This window comes from Varanus komodoensis, unplaced genomic scaffold, assembly GCF_004798865.1.
Source record: "Varanus komodoensis strain SLA01 unplaced genomic scaffold, ASM479886v1 scaffold2, whole genome shotgun sequence".
In the NCBI taxonomy this organism is placed as follows: Eukaryota; Metazoa; Chordata; class Lepidosauria; order Squamata; family Varanidae; genus Varanus; species Varanus komodoensis.
In genome coordinates, this window is record NW_025335568.1 from 3,494,241 (window position 1) to 3,515,708 (window position 21,468).

The 21,468-nt window shown below is 50.2% G+C and overlaps 1 protein-coding gene across 1 annotated transcript in view; it reads right to left on the reverse strand.

Moving 5' to 3' along the window:
- ATRN (attractin) overlaps positions 1–21,468 on the reverse strand; it is a 146,255-nt gene that overhangs the window by 7,918 nt on the left and 116,869 nt on the right. Inside the window, exon 27 of the mRNA XM_044428469.1 lies at positions 1,791–1,898. Coding sequence (XP_044284404.1) covers positions 1,791–1,898 — 108 coding nt within the window. The remainder of the gene's footprint in view (positions 1–1,790; positions 1,899–21,468) is intronic.

The window sequence follows — 21,468 nt, forward strand, 5'->3', positions numbered from 1 at the left end:
CAAACCATTCAGGCAGGATGTTCTGAGCGAGGTTTCCACACCTGCTCATAAAATAAGCAAAGCAAAGCAAGTGGAGGGAGGGGGGGACCTGCGGGGAGCCGAGGTTGGTGCTTCTCCCCCCGCTGAGCTGAGGAGCGACTGGCAGACAATTTTCCAGCCCCCTGAAGTCATGTCACTTCAGTTCATGTCACAGATACCACAAAAATGCAGAGGAGAATTTTAATAGCTTGTACAGCCATGAACTCCCTAATCCTGTTTCTTATGCAAAGTGAGGCCTGCCTGCTTTATATTAACCATGAAGATATGCCCAGTGCTCAGGGCTCCCCAGTTCAGGAAGAGAAGGGCGCAAAGAGAAGGCAGCTGCTGGTCAGGAGCACGAGCAGGAAGGTGGCAGCGAGAGCAAAACAAGAGCTTAAGCACGCCTCAGTGGACCCTGGAGACAATGTTTAAAGGGAGGCAGTACCAGGGGTCCGACTCTCTGCCCCCACCCAGCAAACCAGGCAAAGCCAGGTAGATACGCAGCAGGCGAGACCTCCAGGGAACAAGGGCTCCCAGTTCTCACTCGCTGGTACGGAACTCCCAGGGCCTATTGCATGGACTGGACAGGCGGGGGGAGCAGCTACAGAGGCGGCCAGCTGTTCCATGGGGGCTTCCCGCGCTGCTCCCACCCCTCCGGCAGTTACTCCTGCCTCTTGCCCCAGCAGCTCCCTGTCCTCAGCCAACTGGGAAAATTGCAGGTGGCCCCAGCAGTCCAGACCGGGTGCAGTGGTGCGGTGCCCAGCCCTGGAGCTGGGGCAGAGCGGGCCTTCCCGATTCAACAGCCCACAGCCACGCTCCAGCACTGCCTGGCCAGGTGAGTGGTGTTGCTACCAGTCCTTGGCAGCTGCAGAGCGCGAGGGCGATTTATTGCAACTCCGGCCAAGAACGAGTCCCGGGAGAAGACCGGGGGCTGCACAGAGGCCATCTGTCCTATTGGTATCCCAGCCTCCCCCTGAGTAATTTATCGAATGCAATGACGTGGGCCAAGCACAGCACAGGGCTTGCTTAATGTGGTGAGGGGGGGCGCAGCCCAGGAGTGGCGCGCATGCCCTGTAAGCAAGCGAGCCAATCAGAAACAAGAGGAGGAAGCACCTGGGGATCCCCTCCCCTGTTGTGAAATGGAAAATTAGCCCTCCGCCTCCGAGCCCTGGTCAGTCTCCCCCCCAAGCCCAGGGATTCACGCCTGCAGAGGGCAGCCTGCCAGAGGGGCCACCCCACCCCATGTCCCTTCCCAGGGCCCCATGCCTCTTCCTGGGCCAGCACTGCAGGTGGGGGCTGTTGATTTGCTGCCCCCCTTCCCACCCCTCCAAGGCATCACCTTTCGTTGTAAACACTTGTATCCCCAAGACTTGCATAACACAGAGCCAGTTAGTCTCCCCGCCCCCCCCGCACCCTCCCGCCACGAAGACTTTGCAAAGGAGGTTTTATTAGCAGCACCTACAGCTATTTCCAACCAACTGTTCTGCCATATTAAACTGTATCCTCCTTGATTACCAGGCATAAAAATCTTTTTAAAAAGAGCTGCAACTTTTATTTAAACCAACATTACCTGAAAGATGCAAACGAGCAGCCCGGAGAAAGAAAACGAGATCAAAAACGGGCCTGTTGGGTCTCCGGTGTTTATGACTTTGCCGTGGCTGGACTTCTAACGCAGCCGTGGGCCCTCCCCGCCCTGCTTCTCCCTGGTCCAGCGGCGCAGCATCCATGCACCCGGACTACCAGAATGCCTCCTGCTGGGATGGCCCACTCACCTTCACACTCCCTCCAATGAGATCCGGGGGTTCCTCATCCGTTTCTAAGGCAACGTTGATGGAAGCGAAGGGACGGCTGGCCATCTGCTGCATCTCCCGGAGCAGTTGCTGGCAGGGGGGAAAATGCAGTGAGGTCAATACAGCGGCCCAACACATTCAGGGATCACAGGCATCTGGGGGGCGGGGTTATGCCCACAAAATGACACCGGAGCTGCAGTCAAGCTCCATGCTCACAGGAGCACCGTTGAGGACCGGCACCCGAAGACAGTTCACGTGGAGGCCCGACATGCGTCAGAAGGAGCAAAGGCGCCCCTCTCGGCCAAACACGCCTCTGACGGCGGCACCTGCAGGGTCTGGGGCCCTCCGAGGAAAAGGGAAAGGCACTGAAGCTCACCTCCCTCCCAGGTATCCCAGCGCAGGCTGCTGTTTCCTCCCCATTATCAGCAATGGGGAAATAGCCTTCTTCGCGAAGACTGCTAAGAAGGTTTTGAGGCTCCCCCCACCACAGGTAGGGACTGTGCCTTCCTTGCTGCTGCTGGTGTTAGCAGAGAGGAAGGGGGAAACCTGAAGCTGCCTCACACACCTGTCCTCCACCAAGGCAACCATGACCAACTGCCCTGCGTGGGACGGCCTGCAGGCAAATGCCGTCATCTCACCCCTGCATTCATTTTGTGTGTGGGGGGGGTGGGGTGGGCGGGCTCAGCGTTTTACAACGGTTTCAAGCTGTTCCCTCCTGGTCCAGCCCACCTCCAGCCTCGGTTCCATTTGTTTGTCGTGGTTATAATTTTCAAACGGTACAGGGTATACAATCAAGCTACTGCGTTTTGCAAATTTCCGACCCACTGTAGGAATATAAAAAAGCAGTGCATCAACGGTTAAATATAATGAGCCCCCACTGCAGCTTCAGTTCCAGAGCCCCATTAAATGACTGGGAGGTTAATGCGTCTTCACTCCTCCACCGGCTATGGGACCGACGTGCCACCAGCAAGAAGTTATAATGAAACAGTGTCAGGACAGAGCGAAAGACACAGCATTAGCCACGTAAGGTCAGCAGGCCTGCCAAATCCATCAGATTCATGTGCACCACAGCACTGAGTGCCATATGTTTTCAGATTAACAGCAGCTGTAAATAAACTGCAGTCTACCAACCCCTTCAAGGTCCGTGAAAAGAACTGAACCAGAAGGGCCGCGGATGGTGGGAGACGGCTGAGCAGATTGATCTGCAGCGCAGCTGCAGGAGAGGGTGCAGAACGGGGTTCGCGGACCCCGTGAGGTAACGGACCCACGCCGGATTCGCGGCAAATTCCGGCTGTGTTCAGACAGTCCACTCATGTTAGGTATTTACAAGGTGGCCACCTGGGCCAAAACAAGCTGCCCAGGTGGCATCAACTGTTGGGACTAGTTTTCAAAAGCAGGACGTCTGGGATAGCTCCCGACTCTCTCCATATTTCCAATCCCTGTAAACACGCTGGGAGATGAAGAGGGCCCCTCTTGCAGAAATCCTCAACTCATCCCGCTCCGACTGAACTGGCAAGAGGCAGAAGAGGGTGCCTGCAGTCGGCCTTTCCTCTCTCTCACAAAATACTCCGCAAGCCTGCTTGTTGGGGAATGGGGGGCTTGAATCAGCAGCGGAGCTTCATCGCCAGTGGGGGGAAATAAAGCAGAAGCTTTTGCTTTCCCTGAAATCCAAACGAAGCACAGAGTGCAGGCAAAACCCACATGCGTGACATGGGAACAGCTCTCCCAGATCCAGCACCCAACCCTAATGCTTAACTTCCTGTGCTGCACCTTGAAGAATTCTTTCAAAATGGCAAAAGAGTGCCTCAGACAAGCCACAGGATTACTTTCTGCAGTATGTTGCTTTTTACCTTTGTGCTTCAGCCAAAAAAGACGATTACTCATCAGACTACCACAGGTAAAAATCTTTCTGCAGCCCCTTCTTTGTTCAGATGAGCCATCAGAGACCAGGTGTTTGTTTTGGTTTGTACTTTAATGATTAAAACCAAGGACAAAGGAACAAGTTGCGCTTGAGCCAGACTGCCAGCACTTATCAAAAAAGCGGCACTGCAGCTTTTCAACGGCACCCTGGAGGAAAATGAGCTAGGAAGCCTCCGGGTCAGAATGAGCAATTCCTTGGGAACGGGCGGAGAAACGTTTCAGGGGTGCGAAGGGGGACCCCATAACAGAGAATGCACATGCCAGAGACATCTGGAAGGGGACACCAGTGTGTGTTGGTGCTTCCGTGACCCACATGGCAGAGCTGGGAGTGCTTGGCTTTAAGGGAGAGGGAAAGTGTACACAGGGAACCTGGTCAAGTGGAGAGAGCTGGTGGAATGCCTTCATGCTGAGGCATGAACGCTGCAGGAATCAAGACAGACGGCCATACTGGGCATGGCCTCAACAATCTGGCTCATGTGGACCCTGCAGCCCACCACAATTTCTCACTACAGGTGAATCCAGGGAGGGTGGGTTGTTGGGGTAGCTGGCAAGCCACCCAGAATCCATGTGCCGTTTTAGGGTTGCAGGTAGCTTGCAAACCACCCCCAAAGCCCATCCTCAGTGGGCCCATTCATATCGAGATGCTCCAGCATGCCAGCTTCCGTAGGGGAGCGAGGGGCACTGGGGGACGGCACCGTTTCCCCGAAAAGCATCACGCCCGGGGAGGTATGGAATTCAACCTGAGCCATTGCCAAATAATGCACCCCGTGCTCCCTTTTCCCCCGGTGGAAAGAGCACAGTACCAGGTCCCCCAGGACTCTGGAGCGGAGGCAGAGCACTCCTTGGTTGCACCCCCCACCCAGAGAACTAAGGCCAGCTGGATTTGGGGCTGTGTGTGGCGGCTAAATGACTCTCTCTCTCTCTCTCTCAGAAAACAAGAAAATGGAATTTTAGATTAGAAATGGATTTACTGCATGTCCCTGAAAGAACAACCAGCAGCTCAAGTCGACATGGCTGCCTGTAACCTCCCGATCTTGGAGGGCTGTGGGCATCCCATCAAGGGCGCTCTACAGTGGGCCATCAAAGCCTTTGCCCTCAGGCATGGAAGGGAAGCTGAGGAGCCTCCTGCCTCCTGTGCTGGTGCCCCTCGCCACCTTGCTCCTTGGAAAGCCTCCTGCTCCGAGGCTGGTCCTCCTCCCTGAGAGTGGACCCCCCCCACCCCCATGCAGTCCTTTCTGTGCTGGCTGACCTCTTTGGCCTGCCTAGGCTCTGCCTGAACCTCCAGATTTGTGCCCTGGGTGAAAACCAAGCAACCCGGATGCGAGTATGCTTTGCCCTCCCAGTAAGACTGCAATAATAAATGATGATACTAAGGAGTAAGCCCGACTGAACATCGCTGGACTTCTCAGAGAGAGGGCACAGGACTGCCCTGCTAAAATATATATTTAAAGCAATGCTTCTGGCAGCCATCCGGAGTTAATGGAGGCTCTTCCACCTAAACAAAGGGCGAAATTTTATCTTTCTTCCAATACAGATATTTACACTCCACCTGCCCAAGCTAGGCGTTTCATTTTTACCTGGTGAAAGCACACTGCTCTAGTCTCCCTAGTGATTATCAACCTTGCTTTGACCTGCAAGTAATATACCTTTAATCTGGCTTGCTGCATCGTTTTTGAGAGGATGAGGCAGGGTGAAGGCAGGAGGAGGAAGGGCAAAAGCAATGCCTGAGAAGAGAGCACAAAACTGCACATTCACAGGTCCCTATATTTTCATACTTCCACGCTGCTGGTCACGAGACCCTGCAGCAATCCTCGCGGACGTCAAAACAGAACGCAAGCACAATGCGGCAAGGAGATCCAAGGCCTGCCTCTGAAAACGAAGCAACGTGTGAATAGTGCTCTCTTTCTGGAGAACCTTCTTTCAGCCCAGCGGAAAGACCCCACTGTGGGAAGGGCCATGGGGGCAGGGGAAGTGCACGGGGCCGGGCCAACACCACAGAAAGCCAGTGGGCAGTGCCAGAAGCTGCTCTCGCCCAGCTGGACGTCTTCCCCGCAAGCATGCAAAACGCTGCCCAATCTTACGCAGCCCACCAAGGAATAACACCCAGCACAGGAGTTTCTGTGCCAGCAGCACAGCGCTCCTTTCAACACAAGAATTCCCGGGCCTGAGTTCTGTGCAGGGAATGCTAAACACACTGAAGTGCCCTCTTGTCTCTGATCACCTGGGAGATAAAAAGTCCCAGGCCAAATCCAACCAAAGGGACCTAATCCCTGCTCTATTTAATTGCAAATCAGCATGGGTCCTTAGCCAGTTTTGCACCATGCAGCCAAGAGATTAAGCTTGCTCCTGGGGAGGAAAGCTATGGCAAATCTAGACAGCATACTAAAAAGCAGAGACATCACCCTGCCAACAAAAGTGCGTATAGTCAAGGCGATGGTTTTCCCAGTTGCAATGTATGGCTGTGAAAGTTGGACCATAAGGAAGGCTGAGCACCAAAGGATTGAGGCCTTTGAATTGTGGTGCTGGCGGAGACTCCTGCGAGTCCCTTGGACCGCAAGGCGATCAAACCAGTCAGTCCTGGAGGAGATCAACCCCGACTGCTCTTTAGAAGGCCAGATCCTGAAGATGAAACTCAAATACTTTGGCCACCTAATGAGAAGGAAGGACTCCCTGGAGAAGAGCCTAATGCTGGGAATGATTGATGGCAAAAGGAGGAGGGGACGGCAGAGGATGAGGTGGCTGGATGGGGTCACTGGGGCAGTGGGTGTGGGCTTGGGTGGACTCCGAGGATGGTGGAGGACAGGAAGGCCTGGAGGAATGCTGTCCATGGGGTCGCGATGGGTTGGACAGGACTTCACGACTAACAACAACAACAACAACAGTAAGCATATGAAGTAGTATGGATAGTGAGCATTTAAATAAATAACACTTAAAGCAGCCTGTTTTCCCTTGGTGAGTTAAATCCGTCCCCCCAGATCTGTATGAAAGAGAGAAAGCACGATTGCTTTCTCAGCTGGGGCATCTCTGGAACGGGTCGTTGTGTGCAGGTCCTGGGAGGCAGCCCCCGAGAGAGAGCTGCGCTGTGGAGCCGTGCACAAGCGCACGCCCTCGGTCATAGCCACAGCTGAGTGCCCCAGCTCAGTAGTGGTGGGCAGACATTTCCAACCTTTTCAGATTCTGCATGTACCTTTATATTTTATTTAGCTGGGCTTCTCCCCTGCCTTCTTCAAGGCAGCCAGAATTGATGGCCTAATCTTGCCTGTGAAGAGGGGCATTTGGCCAAAAGGCATTCTTGATCTATGTGACCCGGACAACCTGCCTTCCATGTAGTGGTGTAAGAACCCAAACTCATGTGCCAGACCTCCTGTTTTAGACAACCACTTTAAAAGATGCTCAGCAGATTGCAAACTGAAGAAAGCGCGAGACAGATTGCTGGGTTGCTGCTGCAGTAATTGTGCCCTTCAGCTACCATAAAAACGTTTTGTCTAATGGCTGTAAAAAAAAAAAACAGAAAAACAAAAAAACAGAGCAAGCTGTCCTGATAAATACGCCCAAAATAAGAATCGAAGAGAACTCATTAACTCCGCAAGAGGTTGAATATTCACACAATCACTGCACCCACCCTTGAGATTATTCAGGTACATATACGTGAATCTTGCTCTTGCAGGCTTTTAAATCCTTCAAAGCATGAGACAACACAAGTCTGCCAAACCTGATTTTTGGACCTCCTCCATTTTCTTCTGGCCTATGACCAAAATGAGCCATTCACAAGATCTGGGCAAAGATGTGCTTTAAGGCAACTCCAAATAATCACTCTGAGAAAACAGACAGAGGCAGAATCTGTGTGAAGTGGCACAGCCCAAGCTGAAAACCCACCTTTCATGTGGAAATCGGCTGAAGGGCAATAGGCTAAACCCCACTTTAAAAGTTGGACTAGTTCCTTTAGCCTAAAATAGAAGCCAAATTCGCACGTTCTTGGAAGAAGCAACTGCCATTGTCCCAACGATATTTATTTATTAGATTTATATCCCACCTTTTCTTTTTTAAAGACCTCAAAGCGGCTCACATCATTCTTCTCCTCCTGCTCTCTCAATCTGATCCCCAGAACAGCAACACTGCAAGGCAGGTTGGGCTGAGAGTCTGGAACTGGTCCAGAGTCACCCAGTTGGCTCCAGAACCCAGGTCACATGAGTCCCAGTCCCGAGTTCTTAACAACTACCGTGATACTGGCTCTCCCAATAGGGACAAACATGCAAATCATTATCCCTGACAGACCCCACTCTTAAGCCCATTCAGATGACATGCTGAGCTCTGTTTGCTCACCGTCCATCTCCCCTGAGACTAGGGGAGAGAAAGGGAAGAAAGGCGAAGCAGGGCATCCTATCCCGAGGTACCCAAGAGCCAAGCCACTGGGCAGCATTCGCTAGCAGAGATGGGTTAAAGGATGTGCCAGGACTACAGAATGTTGCAGCTGCTTCTTGTAGGCTGGTGTCACCCGACAGCACGAGGACAGAATTTAAACCGTGAGCTTCTTGAGGTCAGGGACCTTTCTGTGTACATGACTCTTCTGCGTTTCATAAGCAAAAAGCTCTGAAACGTCATGTACGCAGATGGCACTGCATAAATATTATTATTCGAGATCTTAATAAGCTTTTATTTTTCTTTTTAAAACAAAACAAGGCAAAGGTGATGGGATGGTGTGAAGGGGTGGGCTGGGGGCTGCACTGTGAGGAGGAAGGGAATAAACCAGCCCACTGGGCCCATCTTCTCTGGTCTTGACAGCGGCCACCCCGTGGTGCTCTTCGGGGCTGCCTCCGCAGAATGGGCCACTGACCTCCAGAACTCCTTGCTAGCCAGCCAACTCTCTGACAAGATTACACTGGTAAGGCAATTACAGACCAGGTAAAACAATGAGGCCTCAGGCAAAGTTAAAGCAAAATGCATTTAGCTTTGGCAATGCAGGAATTTAAACAGACATTATGAAGGCATTTTAATCGAAAATGCTGATCTTTAAAACAGTTTAAACAATTTATCTCAAAAGCGAGTTGATACATCATAGAAAACGCATGTAGCCCTCTAAATTCACATTCTAGAACCAGGTCCATTGGCTTCTTCTGATTTTAATCCTTTCTTCTTTCCCTAAGAGCACTCTTAATTCCAACTCTAACTCTTTTTACTAGCTTGACTTATATATATTTTCTCCATTCTATTTCCCCAATTATTGGCCAATTAGAAGGATGTACAGTTCAGTTTAAGATTATTTTGCACAATTCATTAGGGTCTTCCCCATTCCACTTCCTTAAATTTTGGTTTCCTGAACTGAACATTTAAGTCTCCTGAGACATTTTGCTGTTCCTAGTCAGAACATTCACTAAAGCAGAAAGAAACCATTCTACATCCAAAAGCTAAAGCACATTATGGCGAGAAAAGTTTCATTCCTCCAGTTTGTCAGAATACATCAGCTGTTCATGCCCAGGAAAGATAACCTATAAACAGAGAACAAAGGACACATGTAACAATTCAAGTGTGCCAGTACTATAGAAAACTGAATATCTAACACAGAGATCTTGTCAAATCTTCCTTCCTCTCCAGATGCTTCAGTGTGCAAATTTGGATTAACAAGGGGGATGTACTTCGGGATTCCCTCCGGGCATGCCCAATCCCAGTTTTCCATTCTCCATTTCCCAGCAGTCTGTGCAATTATTAATCGTGCCTAGTCCTTGCTGACAGCTCTGGGTCCCCCTGTCGCTCCTCAGCCTCTTTTCTGATGCCGCTTTCTACTTCAGCAAGTTTGCTGAGCCCTGTTCTTTGGTGCAGGTATCACCCCCTTGCAGCTACAGGAGGATTTGGATTCAAAGAATTCAAGGAATGCTCCCCCTCAGCAGTGGGCAGGCAGTAGGTTGAGAGCCACTGATAAATTTGGGGGCAATTTCCAGTAGTTTGACAAGAATTTCTGCCAATGATTTAGGGCAACAACAAAAAATGCCATTTCTTCCTAAGTTAGGTTCTTGAGAAAAACCAGGAGAAGATGTTTGTGTGAAAGGACCTATGCAACTGGTTCTGGTTTGTTGTGGTGGGCATGTCGTGAGCGGAGCCAGCTGGAGCCGGGGGTCAGACTAGATGGCCCGGGAGACCCCTTCTGACTCGTTCTGTTTCTATGTTTTTTTGTTGTTGTTGTCATGTCTGACCCATCACGACCCCACAGACAACATTCCTCCAGGCTCTCCAACTGGTTCTGGTACTGGAACACAAATTCTGGAGCTGAGGACGTTCTCAGAAGCCCTTAAGTCCTAATGCCTCCCAAACCTTCAGCTATTTCTCCCGGCTCTGCTTAGCAGATGTCAAGGTTCTATTAAAAAGGCAAACTAGTTCCAGCAAGCCTGAAGCCTGCGCATCTCTGCGGCTCCCACCATCACTAGCACAAGGAAGGGAAAGAGGAAAGCCACACTGACGTTACACCCTGGACCGGACTAGCGGCTGCTCCATCCATGCTGACCAAGGCCGGACGGAACGGCCTGGGCACCGTCCCGCTATCAGACCCGGCAGTACAGCAGCCTGCAGAGCGAACCAAAGAGCAAGGCGAGGGAGCAGGTGAAGCGCGAGGGTTTCAGTCCAGCGTGGGATCCGTGCGAGGCCACAGCGCTCAGGACACAAGCAAAGGGCAGCACGCGGTTCAGCGCTCAGGCGTAATGGGGAGCAGGAACCCAAGGGTCAGTAGCACCGAGGGTCAACCGCAAGATAAAGGGCGCTGGAGCTGTCGGGACGCCAACAATGCGGCGCTAGTTAAGCAAAACCTGAAGGCTCGTATAGCCAGACCTTCCTGAGTGCCCCCAGGGCTCCCCTCCTGCGCTCTGGCAAAAGCTTTCCTCAGGAGGGGGGTCTTGCTCCTGACAGGCTCTCCTTTGTAATCAAGCACCTCTCAAGGGACCTCTTCAGGTCTGCCACGTGAGAGGACCACATCCGCAGGGGCCAGGTGATGGTCCAGCCTTGTCTCAGAGGCAGGGCTTCCCTCCTCGGTCATGCACCTCCCACAGGTATGGGCCTGCGGCCCCCTCCTGTGAGGGCCCAAGATGCCCAGGTCTTTTGACAGGGTGGTTCTACGGCACTGCCTGTCTTTGGGAGCTCTAACGCCTCCCCAGGGGCATGGCAGGCACTTAGGCAAAAGAGTCTGGATGCACAAACATGCGTGCATTGCAGTCTCCAGGAAAGCCCTGAACGTAACAGCCCCGCTCACGTGGCAATAGCCTCGCACAGCTTGAAAAAACACATTTCGGACAGTGAGCACCAGCAGTACCCGTCTCCACTAAGCATCCTTAAAAATCTCCTTTCGCACAGAAAAACTAACATGTCCTGAGAAAAGGTTTCAGCCTAGCATTTTTCCTGACATGCTTGTTTCTACGGCAGCAGTTTCTATTGTGGTAAATCCATGACAGATATTTACTCCATCATGTGAGTACCCACCAGAAAAGTGAAGTGGTATAGCCAAGCCACTTAATGAGTGGAAAGCTGGATCACAGGGTAGGATAAGCACCTGGCGGCATTAAGACCCAAGAGCAGTTCTGCAGCGGAACCGAGGGCCAAAGGATATACTTCTCCATTCCACCAGCAGGAACCTCACGAGAGCACGCCTCGCTTTCCAAGGGTGAGGTTTTGACTTGCGTTTTGAAACTTGCTATTGGGAGACAGACAGCATCACTTCTACATTCTCTCTAAGCATTACACAGTAATAATTGAAAGCTAATAAAAGACAGAATTCTTAGACTGCAAGGTATAATTTTTAAGCGGCATTGATATTCCCAAGTCACAGGTGCAAACGTGTGTGTGTGTGTGTGTGTGTGTGTGTTGTCGGGGGGATTCTGTACCATATTTTCTGTTGAGGGCCGTATGTCCTAAGGGTGCATCTGCTGGGGTCAATCCCAGAGGCAAAATAGGTGGGATCAGCCCCTTTCCCTCTCTCCCTATACATTAGGTTTCCCTTGCCAGGATCATTCACTAAGGGCTTTTGAAAATACGCAGAAGAGCCACTTATGACCATCTCTGCTAAGGACAAACAAAATTAAAGGCTAGCTAGCTACTAAGACGATTTTCTAAAGTACTACAACCTGCCAACAGATCTGAAAATAAGAATAGTTCCATTATCACAATGCAATTTATAGACTCATCCAGTTATTGTGCAATGTTCATGCTACGACCACTTCGTAACTCCAGCCCTTTTGGAAATACTTTTTACATAAAGACCACTTCTGCACATCTCAGCCTTGGGACTTATTTAGGGACCGCCATTTTTCAAGGAAGCAAACCCTCCTAGGACCATCGCACACCTCAGTCACTGCCAGAAAACTTTGGCTAAAAATCACCTGGGCAACACATAATCTATACTGAAGAGGTGTAACAAGGATGAATTATGCCACCAATACCAGATACTAGAGTGCAGGACACGGAATAATCAATTCAAGTTGCCACAACCCAGATTCAGGCTAGATATCAGGGAAAGTTTCCTCGCTGTCGGAGCAACACGACAACGGTGGGCCCAGTTGCCCAGGGCGGTCATGGGCTCTTCCCCACTAGAGACATTCAAGGTGAAACTGGGCAGCCACCTGAGTGGGGTGGTATAAACTGGTGTCCTGCAACAGCAGGGGGGTGTGTGGACTCGATGGCCTTCGTGGCCCCTTCCAACCCTGCTCTTCTCTGACTCTATGATCAAGGATCAGTCGGTTCTCATATTTTATCTTGCAATCTTAACAGTGGCCGCTGCCAGAAACAGAACTCTGGAACAAGCAATGTCACCCATTGATGTTATCTTCTCTCCAGAAAACCCCAACCCTGAAAGGGAAAGGCAGACTCAGACTCTGGGCTCAGCACGCTACTGTTAGGGAATTCTTTGCAGCCAATAGCAGGACCCTCCACTGCACCCCACTGAGAGAGGCAGGACGGGGTAATATCAGTAACACCATGCAGTGCCAGAAGAAAGCCAATGTCAGAGCAGCTGAAAGGTTGAAAAACTGGATGCTCTTTCGGTATTAAAAAACCACACAAGTAGCACTCTTCATAGCTGCTGAATCAGAGTAATGGGAAATGGGAGTTTTAAGGTGATGATAAAGTAATATAAAACTAAAGAACATAGGCAAAACAGGTTGCTTACCAGTAACTGATGTTCTTCGAGTGGCCATCTGTGCAGTCACACATATGAGTGCTGCACCTGTGCAGTGCCTTTGGCCGGAAGATTGCAAGCCAATGGTTTTTGGCGGGAAAAGCTCTGCTCCCCCTCCCCCATAGCCTATAAAGAGCGGAGTGTCTGCCATTTTGTTCAGTCTTTGTCGACCGAACATACGCCCCCATGTGGAAAAAAATTTGCAAGTCTGAGATAGGAAAAAAGATCGGTACCATGAAAAAAGGGAAAACTTTCGGTACCGATGAATATGTCCACTCACCGACACCGAGCAGGGCCGGCGGGTGGGTTGTGTGACTGCACAGATGGCCACTCGAAGAACATCAGTTACAGGTAAGCAACCTGCTTTGCTTCGTTGTGGCCTCTGTGCATCACACATATGGGTAGATTAACAAGCTTACCATAAAAGGAGGAGGGGAGGTGTCCTCACTGAAGAATAAATGAAAGAATGGCTCTGCCAAAGGAGCAATCTTGCCGAGCCCAAACATCTAGACGATAATGTCTGGCGAAAGTGCAAGGGTTCGCCCAAGTAGCAGCTCGGCATACATCATCAATCGGGACCCCCGATGCGAAGGCAGATGAGGCTGCAACAGCCCTAGTCGAATGGCTTCGAGGGGCTGTAGGTAATTCAATCTTAGCCAGTTGATAGGATAAAGTGATAGTATGAACTATCCACTTGGAAAGTCTCTGCGGAGTGACTGGATCGCCTTGATCTCTGGTGGAATATTTAATGAATAGTCTATTTGAGTGTCGAATAGATTCAGTCCTCAATCTGTAGAAGGCTAAGCAGCGCCGAACGTCAAGTGAGTGCAAGGATCTTTCTAACGGAGTCGACGGTGACGGAAAAAAGGCAGGTAAGATAATATCCTGTCCCATATGAAAAGATGTAGCCACCTTAGGAAGAAAAGATGGATCGAGGCGCAAAACGACCTTTTCTCTGTGAAAATTCAGGTAAGGAGGGTCTATGCGGAGAGCGCAGAGCTCACTGGCCCTTCGGGCTGAAGTGACCACAACAAGAAACACTTTCTTCCATGAAACCAGACGCAAATCGACTGTTGCCAATGGTTCGAAAGGAGCTCTTGTAAGCGCTTGCAGAACAACAGAGAGACTCCATGTAGGCATTACTAGCCTGATTGATGGATTAAGATTATGAAGTCCCTTAAGAAACCTCTTAACAGTAGGTTGAGAGAAGATGGTTGATCTGTCAACCAAGCCACGATGGTAGGCTATTGCTGCCATATACACTTTAACTGAAGACGATTTCAATCCGGAATGGTGCAGTTCTAATAGGAACTGAAGGATTTGATGTATCGATGATGTAAATGGAGAGAACGAACAAGACTCGGCAAAGGTAGAAAATCGTCTCCATTTAGCCGCATAGGACTTCCGTGTGGATGGCTTCAAAGCAGAATCAAGGATGTGTTGGATATCAGGGTGAAAGGCTGTTGGATTTGACGGATCAATCCTTGAATCCAATCGTATGGAAGGAAGAAATAAAGAGGAAATGTCAAACCCACTGGATTCGACGGCAGGATTCAATTCACTTGAAGTCGTCATCGATACTGGTGGCACAATGGTAGCCATCGGATTTGTCACGCTATTATGTTCAATGACAGTAAATCTGGATGGTGAAGCATACCGCCCTGCTGGGTTATGAGGTACGGAAGCAGTGGTAGATGGAGGCATTCCCTGCAAGAGATGTTGAGCAATGTCGCAAACCAAGCTTGGCGTGGCCACCAAGGGGCAATTAGTATCCCCGAGGCTCGATTGTATACTATCTTCGCTTTGACTCTCATCATAAGAGGGATTGGAGGGAAGGCGTAAAAGATCAGGTTGTTCCAGGGGATCATGATAGCATCCCCTATGGATCCGTCCCCGATTCCCGCTCTCGAACAGTAAGCATTGCACACCTTGTTCTGTTGGGTGGTGAATAAGTCCACATCGGGGAACCCCCAGTGATGAAAGAGATGGTCGCGTGTCCGAGGATCTAGTTCCCATTCGTGAGAGATGAACATGTGCCTGCTGAGGAAGTCTGCTTGCACAATGTCCATACCAGTCAGATGGACTGCCATCAGCGTAATATCTCTCGGAATGCACCAGTTCCAAATTTTCATTGAAAGTCTGGCCAAAGTCGGGGACTTTGTTCCACCTTGTTTGTTCAGATAGAAGACGGTGGCTATGTTGTCCGAAGTTATCTGAACGACCCGATGTTGGAGAACATCCTCAAAAGAGCGTAGGGCCTTGAATACTGCTAGCAGCTCCAGGAAGTTGATATGATTCGTGGATTCTCAACGATTCCACGTGCCTTGGGTGAAGAGGCCGGAGCATTTCGCTCCCCATCCCAGAAGAGATGCATCGGTACCGAGGGTTATTGAAGGACATCGTGGCCTGAAGGGAACCCCAGCAGTCAGAATGGCTGGTACCGACCACCAGAGCAGAGAATGGAGCACCGAGGATGGGATTCGAATCAATTTCGATGGTGGGTCTCTCTGTGGGTGGAACATCTTGTTGAAGAGGAATTGTAATGGACGGAGTTGAAGTCTGGTGTGTGGCACCCCAGCAACCGAGGAAGCCATATGTCCCAGGATCCTCTGGATGGACTTTGCCGGGATCATCCCGTCTTGTCGCATTCGATGGATGTGGCGAACAAGAACCTGTTGTCTGTCCCGAGGAAGGAAGGCTTTCCCCAACGTCGAATCCAGGAGGGCTCCAATGAAGGTAAGCGTCTGCATCGGAAGAAGAGAAGATTTCTCGGTATTAATGCGTAGGCCCAGATCATCCAACAAGGCACAGGTTGTACGGATGGATGCAAGGAGTCCTTCCCTAGATTGGGACACTAGCAGCCAATCATCAAGATACGGGTAAATTTGTATGCCTTGGAGGTGTAGGAAAGCGCAGACAGGGGCCATACATTTGGTGAACACTCTCGGAGCAGTGGCCAGTCCAAAAGGTAAAACTGTAAATTCATAGAAATGGGGTACAACAGCAAAACGAAGGAAACGCCTATAACTCGGGTGCATCGAAATGTGCAAATAGGCGTCCTTCAAGTCCAATGAGGTGAACCAATCCTCTTTCCTTAGCAGTGGCAAAATATTTTGAAGGGTGGTCATTCGAAACTTTTTCGTCATGATAAATCAATTCAGATTACGTAAGTCCAAAATCGGACGTAGACCACCATCCCGCTTTGGGACCGTAATATCTGGAATAGAATCCGTGGAGTCCATCAGCTGGGGTTACTTGACGAATCGCTCCTTTACGAAGAAGTTGTTGTATTTCATCGAGTAGTACCAGCGAGCATGATGTAAACCGGATTGGACTCGAAGGAGGAACGATGTTGAATTCTATCCGATAGCCGTGCTGAATGATGGACAATACCCACCGATCAGATGTGATGGACTCCCAAATGGGGAGTCGGCTTCGCAGCTGATCCCCAGATGAGAGGGGGGTAGGTATGGAAAGGATCAGAGGAATGGTTCGCCAGTCCCGTCAACACTGTCTCCTATCGTCGAAACAGCAGCGGACCTGCTGATAGCATTGCTGGGGCTGTGGATGGCGGCGCTGCTGTTGCTGCTGCTGTCAGTGCTGGGGCTGCTGTCTAGACTGGTAGGGCTGCCTATAAGATGGACGAGTCCATGACCACTTACGCCTGGTCTGGGTCTGTATCTCCATCCTGCGTGCCATCATGCAGGATTCATGTAGCTTCTTCAACTTGTGGTCAGTGTGCGAGTGGAAAAGCCCGGACCCATTGAAGGGCATTTCCTCTATCCGACGTTTAGTCTCCTCCGGGAAGTTACAATTTCTTAGCCAGGTGTGTCTCTGGAGTGAAATGGCACCGACCAAGGCCCTCGAGTCCGTGTCCACATGGTGCCTGGCTGTGGACAACTGCTGGACAGAAACCTGCATCACCTCCTTGGTGAGGACCTTGGCCAGGTCACCCTGGTGGTCCGGGAGGGTCGAGGCGACCTTGTGGAGGCGTTGCATGATGAAGTATTGATACCTTGCCAACGTCGCCTCGTAGTTGGAGATACGCGGCCCCAGGCCTGAGGCAGCATAGACTCACCTGGTCAGGGAGTTGATCTTTCGGCCCTCCTTATCCCTTGCCGCAGTGTGACCTCTCGCCTCTCTGCCCTGGGAGGACTCCACCACAACCGAGTTCAGTTTGGGGTGGCGGAGGAGGAAGGGGATATCCTCCTCCTGAACCAGGTACATGGATTCGTCCCTCTGAGACGTGGGTTGAGGGTGAGAGGGCAAGTCCCAGGGCTGCGTCATTGCTTGCCGTAAGGTGGTGATCAGTGGCAGGATGACTGATGTGGACTGTTCCCCATGGACGACATCGTAGAACTTGTACGTAGTCGGTCCCGGACGCTGGACTGCGTCGATGTCGAGGGACTGGACAAGCCGGAACATCAGCTCCGCGAAGGAGACATGTGATTTATCTGGTGACGCAGGGCCCTGGGAAGTCACAGCGACGTCAGGGGAGGTTGAATCGACCTCCGAATCGTTGGCGTCAGCACCGTAATATGGGGGAGATGATGAGGAGGACTCCGCCGGGGAGAAGGAGCGGCTACTTTCATCCTGAGGAGGTATCGGGGATGCACGCCTCGGGCCCGAGGACTGCAGTCGGTCGCGGAACAGTGGCGAAGACCAACCTCTAGGAGCGGGATAGTACCCGACAGAGAGCGGATCGCCCCAGGTGTGATAGTATGAGCGACGCCATCCCTCCAAGCGCTGCTCCATGGAGCGACTCCTCCGGCTCCTAGGCGGGGACATCGCTACATCCGCCTCCAGAGGTGTGGGTGACCTAGCCCTAGGGGGGGAGTCCTGAATTTCTCCATCAGAAATTGAGCCTCTTTGCAGAGGTGGAAGCGGCCCAGCAGGAAGGTCAGCCACACGGCGAGGGGACCCTTGAGGGGTAACCCTCATAGCCTCCTGAAGCACTGGGTCGGGTGGAGTTGGTACGGTAAGTGCCGCCAGTACCGAGGCGGCCATTGAATCCGAGTCCTGGTGTCGAGGACGCTCTGGAGCCTTCGATTTTTTTGAAGGTTTAGGAGCCTTCTCCTTCCTGGCCTTCTTATGGCCTGCCGAATTGTCAGGTTCAGCATGCTTGCGCTTCTCGTGCTTTTTCTTGGGAGAAGCAGGTGGAACCACCGTAGCAGACGCGCCTTCATCCGAAGGGCATGAGGGTGGAGCCACTGAAGCGGAGCCAGGCTTTGGAGCAGCAACGAGTGGGTCAGACTGCATGAGAGCCCGATCCCACAGGAGCCTCAGGAGGCGATTCCCACGATGCTTCCTGGCCTGCTTAGAGAAGGCCAGGCAGTGGGAGCATTTATCAGTCCTATGCCCCTCCCCTAAGCAGAGGCAGCATAGGTCATGCGGGTCGGGAGGAGACATTTTTGACCCTCACTCCGCACATTTGCAGAAAGCCTCTCGCTGCGCCATCGCAAGAAAAAAGGGAGATAGTACAGAGGGTAAGTATATATTTTTGTTTTGTTTTGTTTTAGATAGAATATCGAAAGGAAGGTAGAACGATAGAGAAAAACTACAAGAACTATAAGAACTATCAGGAACTAACAAGAACTAGAAGAAATACCGGGGCTATAACAACTGGGAGAACAATCAAGAAGAAGAACAGGCTAGACGAGTAACGGTCAGAGTGAGAGCGATAGCGAAAGCTGCACAAGACACAGCAAACAGCGGCCGCAAAGACTGAACAAAATGGCGGACGCTCCGCTCTTTATAGGCCATGTGGGAGGGGGAGCGGAGCTTTTCCCGCCAAAAACCATTAGCTTGCAATCTTCCGGCCAAAGGCATTGCGCAGGCGCAGCACCCATATGTGTGATGCACAGAGGCCACGACGAAGAAATTTGCTTATTTTAGACATCACAAAAATCGCTTAAAGAGCCTGCTGTTTCTGATCACGTCTACATCAGTAAGGCATGGTTTGTGATCAGTTAACAAAGTAAGACAGAAACCCCACTTGCACTGAGCTCAATGTTTGTGCTAACCATGGTTGAGCAAGCTACCTGAACCGAGAATACGGTCAACGCACAGACTATCAACCCAGCTCAGCTAAGGGTAATATTAAAATACCGACTGCAGTTTTGATCAGCAGACTGCAACCTGCTATGACAATGAGTTCAAGTGGGATTGATTAAACCCAGCTAGGCGGCTGATGACCTCAGATTACCTGTTTACATTTACCTGTTCTACTCTGATAGCAAAGGGAAGAAGCGCCGTGGTTTGAGTGCCAAACAGCTGTTGGACAAAATCAATTCGAAGTCCATTTTTGTGACAGTGATATGTTTTGATGTTGGGTTGATACCAAATAATGTGCAATGTTTGCAGCTCTTTGGAATAAACTGATTTATGGCATGTTTGGTAGCTGTGATCCAAAATACAGATTCTGCAGAGGAACGTTACCACTTCAGGAAGGCTGTGGCCAAGCTCTTGGTAGCCAAATAAATAGGTACGCTGGGAGAGTTTGTCTATCACACTCGGCCTCTCTGAGAGTAGCCCATGGTGGATGCATGCTTCCCCAGCAGTCAACAGCTGCCAAGTTAGCAGTCTGGTCTTCTTTATTTTCAGCTTCTCAACTTCTAAGACATACCAACAAATCAGAGAGATTTCAAACAATGCTATCCCAGGAATAAGGGTAGTTTTTCAATTAATATTATTTCATTTTGTTTATATTCCAGCTTTCTTCCAGGGGATTCAAGATAGCCCACAGAGTGTTCTCAGTCAGTCTCCCAACCAGACCTGTTTACTTATCTCTGCTGAAGCCGTAAGCCAGGGCATTTACAGTTAACAGGGGGGAAAACACACACACACACACCACACCACCCCCTTTTTAGGTTTGGAAATCAAGCAATGCAAACACTTAAAATATTATCAAGAAAAGCACTTTATTTCAAAAGGAAATGGGGCGACGGAGCTACCATTGAGAGCCATCGTATCGTAAGACAAGGAATAAACAATTCTCTGACAGTATTTTCATCATAGCTGAAAATTAAGTTTCCAGTTCCCCGAGGCAACAATTGCACTAATGTTAGCTAATTAGGTTTGTAACCAACTTTGCAAGCCACGTTCGTATTCTTTAAAAAGGGGGAAGGGGAAGGAATTAAAACTCAAATGCTTCTCAACAGGCGTTTTCATACTTCAAATTACAAGAAAGGCAGGAAGTACGGATGTTGTGTGAAAAGACGAGAGAAATATATCTTAATCAGCCATGGATTAAACACATTATTTTATCAGAAGCCGGCCCCAAAACAAGGATGACAGAAAAGATGACCTTTAGTAAGCAGAATAAGCTGATGGACTGAGTATGTCTGCATGTGTGTTAATATTAAGAGGAGGTCTGATGTAAATGCAAATTAGAAGCATGGAAGAATATGATAACAAGGGCATCCAGCCGCTGAAAGCAGAGGCGTTTTCAATGTAATTACAAATGGAGAAATTCCACTTCAGCCACTGCTGACCTTTTTAAAGGAACACGTTGTTCCTTGAAGAAAGAAGACTCGAACGTCCACCGTAAGGGTGTCCTGAACCGGGAACGGCCCAGCGGCAGCGCTTGGTCTGCGCGCAGCCTTCCAGTCCCTTTCACCTGCCGCAGCTTCACCTTCAGTGTGGGGTCAGGACACAGAGGTGGGCATGGCCCAGAAACCAAAGCTGCCGCAACAGGTGTTTCTTTCGGTGAAAATCAAGACCCCTCCCCAACTCTGCTTCCAAAGGCAAGCGCAGAAGAGACACAAACTGTCAGTAAAATTAAAATCTCTACGTACAGGACTCCTCCTCCCTTTGAAGCATTTAGTGAAATTCCATGACGATGGCACGCTACAGAGGTCTCTGCTGCTGCAGGATTCAAAGTTCTCGGTAGGGAAAGAGGAGAAACTAATGCATAAACCAAACTAATATGAACTGACCCAATTTACATTCCCTGAACTAATGGCCAAACCAGAGCACAATTAGTTTTAGTTACTGCAATTTTAGTTATTTCTAAATTTTGTGATGTTGTTCTCCAGTCACATTAGGCACACGGAATGCTCACATTGGGAAAGTTGCACACCAATATTCATAGCTGAGAAGCGCAGTGAAAAACTTATGGAAAATCACCCAGGAAAACAGCATGTCCGGCATCCTCCACAATGTTCTAAGCATAGCCGAAGGCTTTCCTCCCTTCCTGCCACCACTGGACAGGTGAGTAATTAAAATCTGAGCCAGAGAAGAAATCACTGTGCTCACCTTATACGGAGGATAAATTGAATTGCAGAGCTCTGCATTCAATCCGGAGGAATTATGCACCTGGATGATGCGCACTTTAAGGAACACAACTGTAGCGCAAAATCAGCTGCCCTTCCCATGGTATGAATCCCATCATAAGGATGGCTATGATTAACCAAATGCATTTATTATCTTTGGAGGTGGGTGAGGGAAGCGGGGAGGGAGGAATGAACAATCCAAAACCGAAGCTCAGACACGTCGCCTGTTGTGGCTTGGGTATGACGGATGAGATTTCGATACTGACAGAAAAGAGGCATGTATCTGTTTAATACCGAGAATAAATCTGCTACCTGA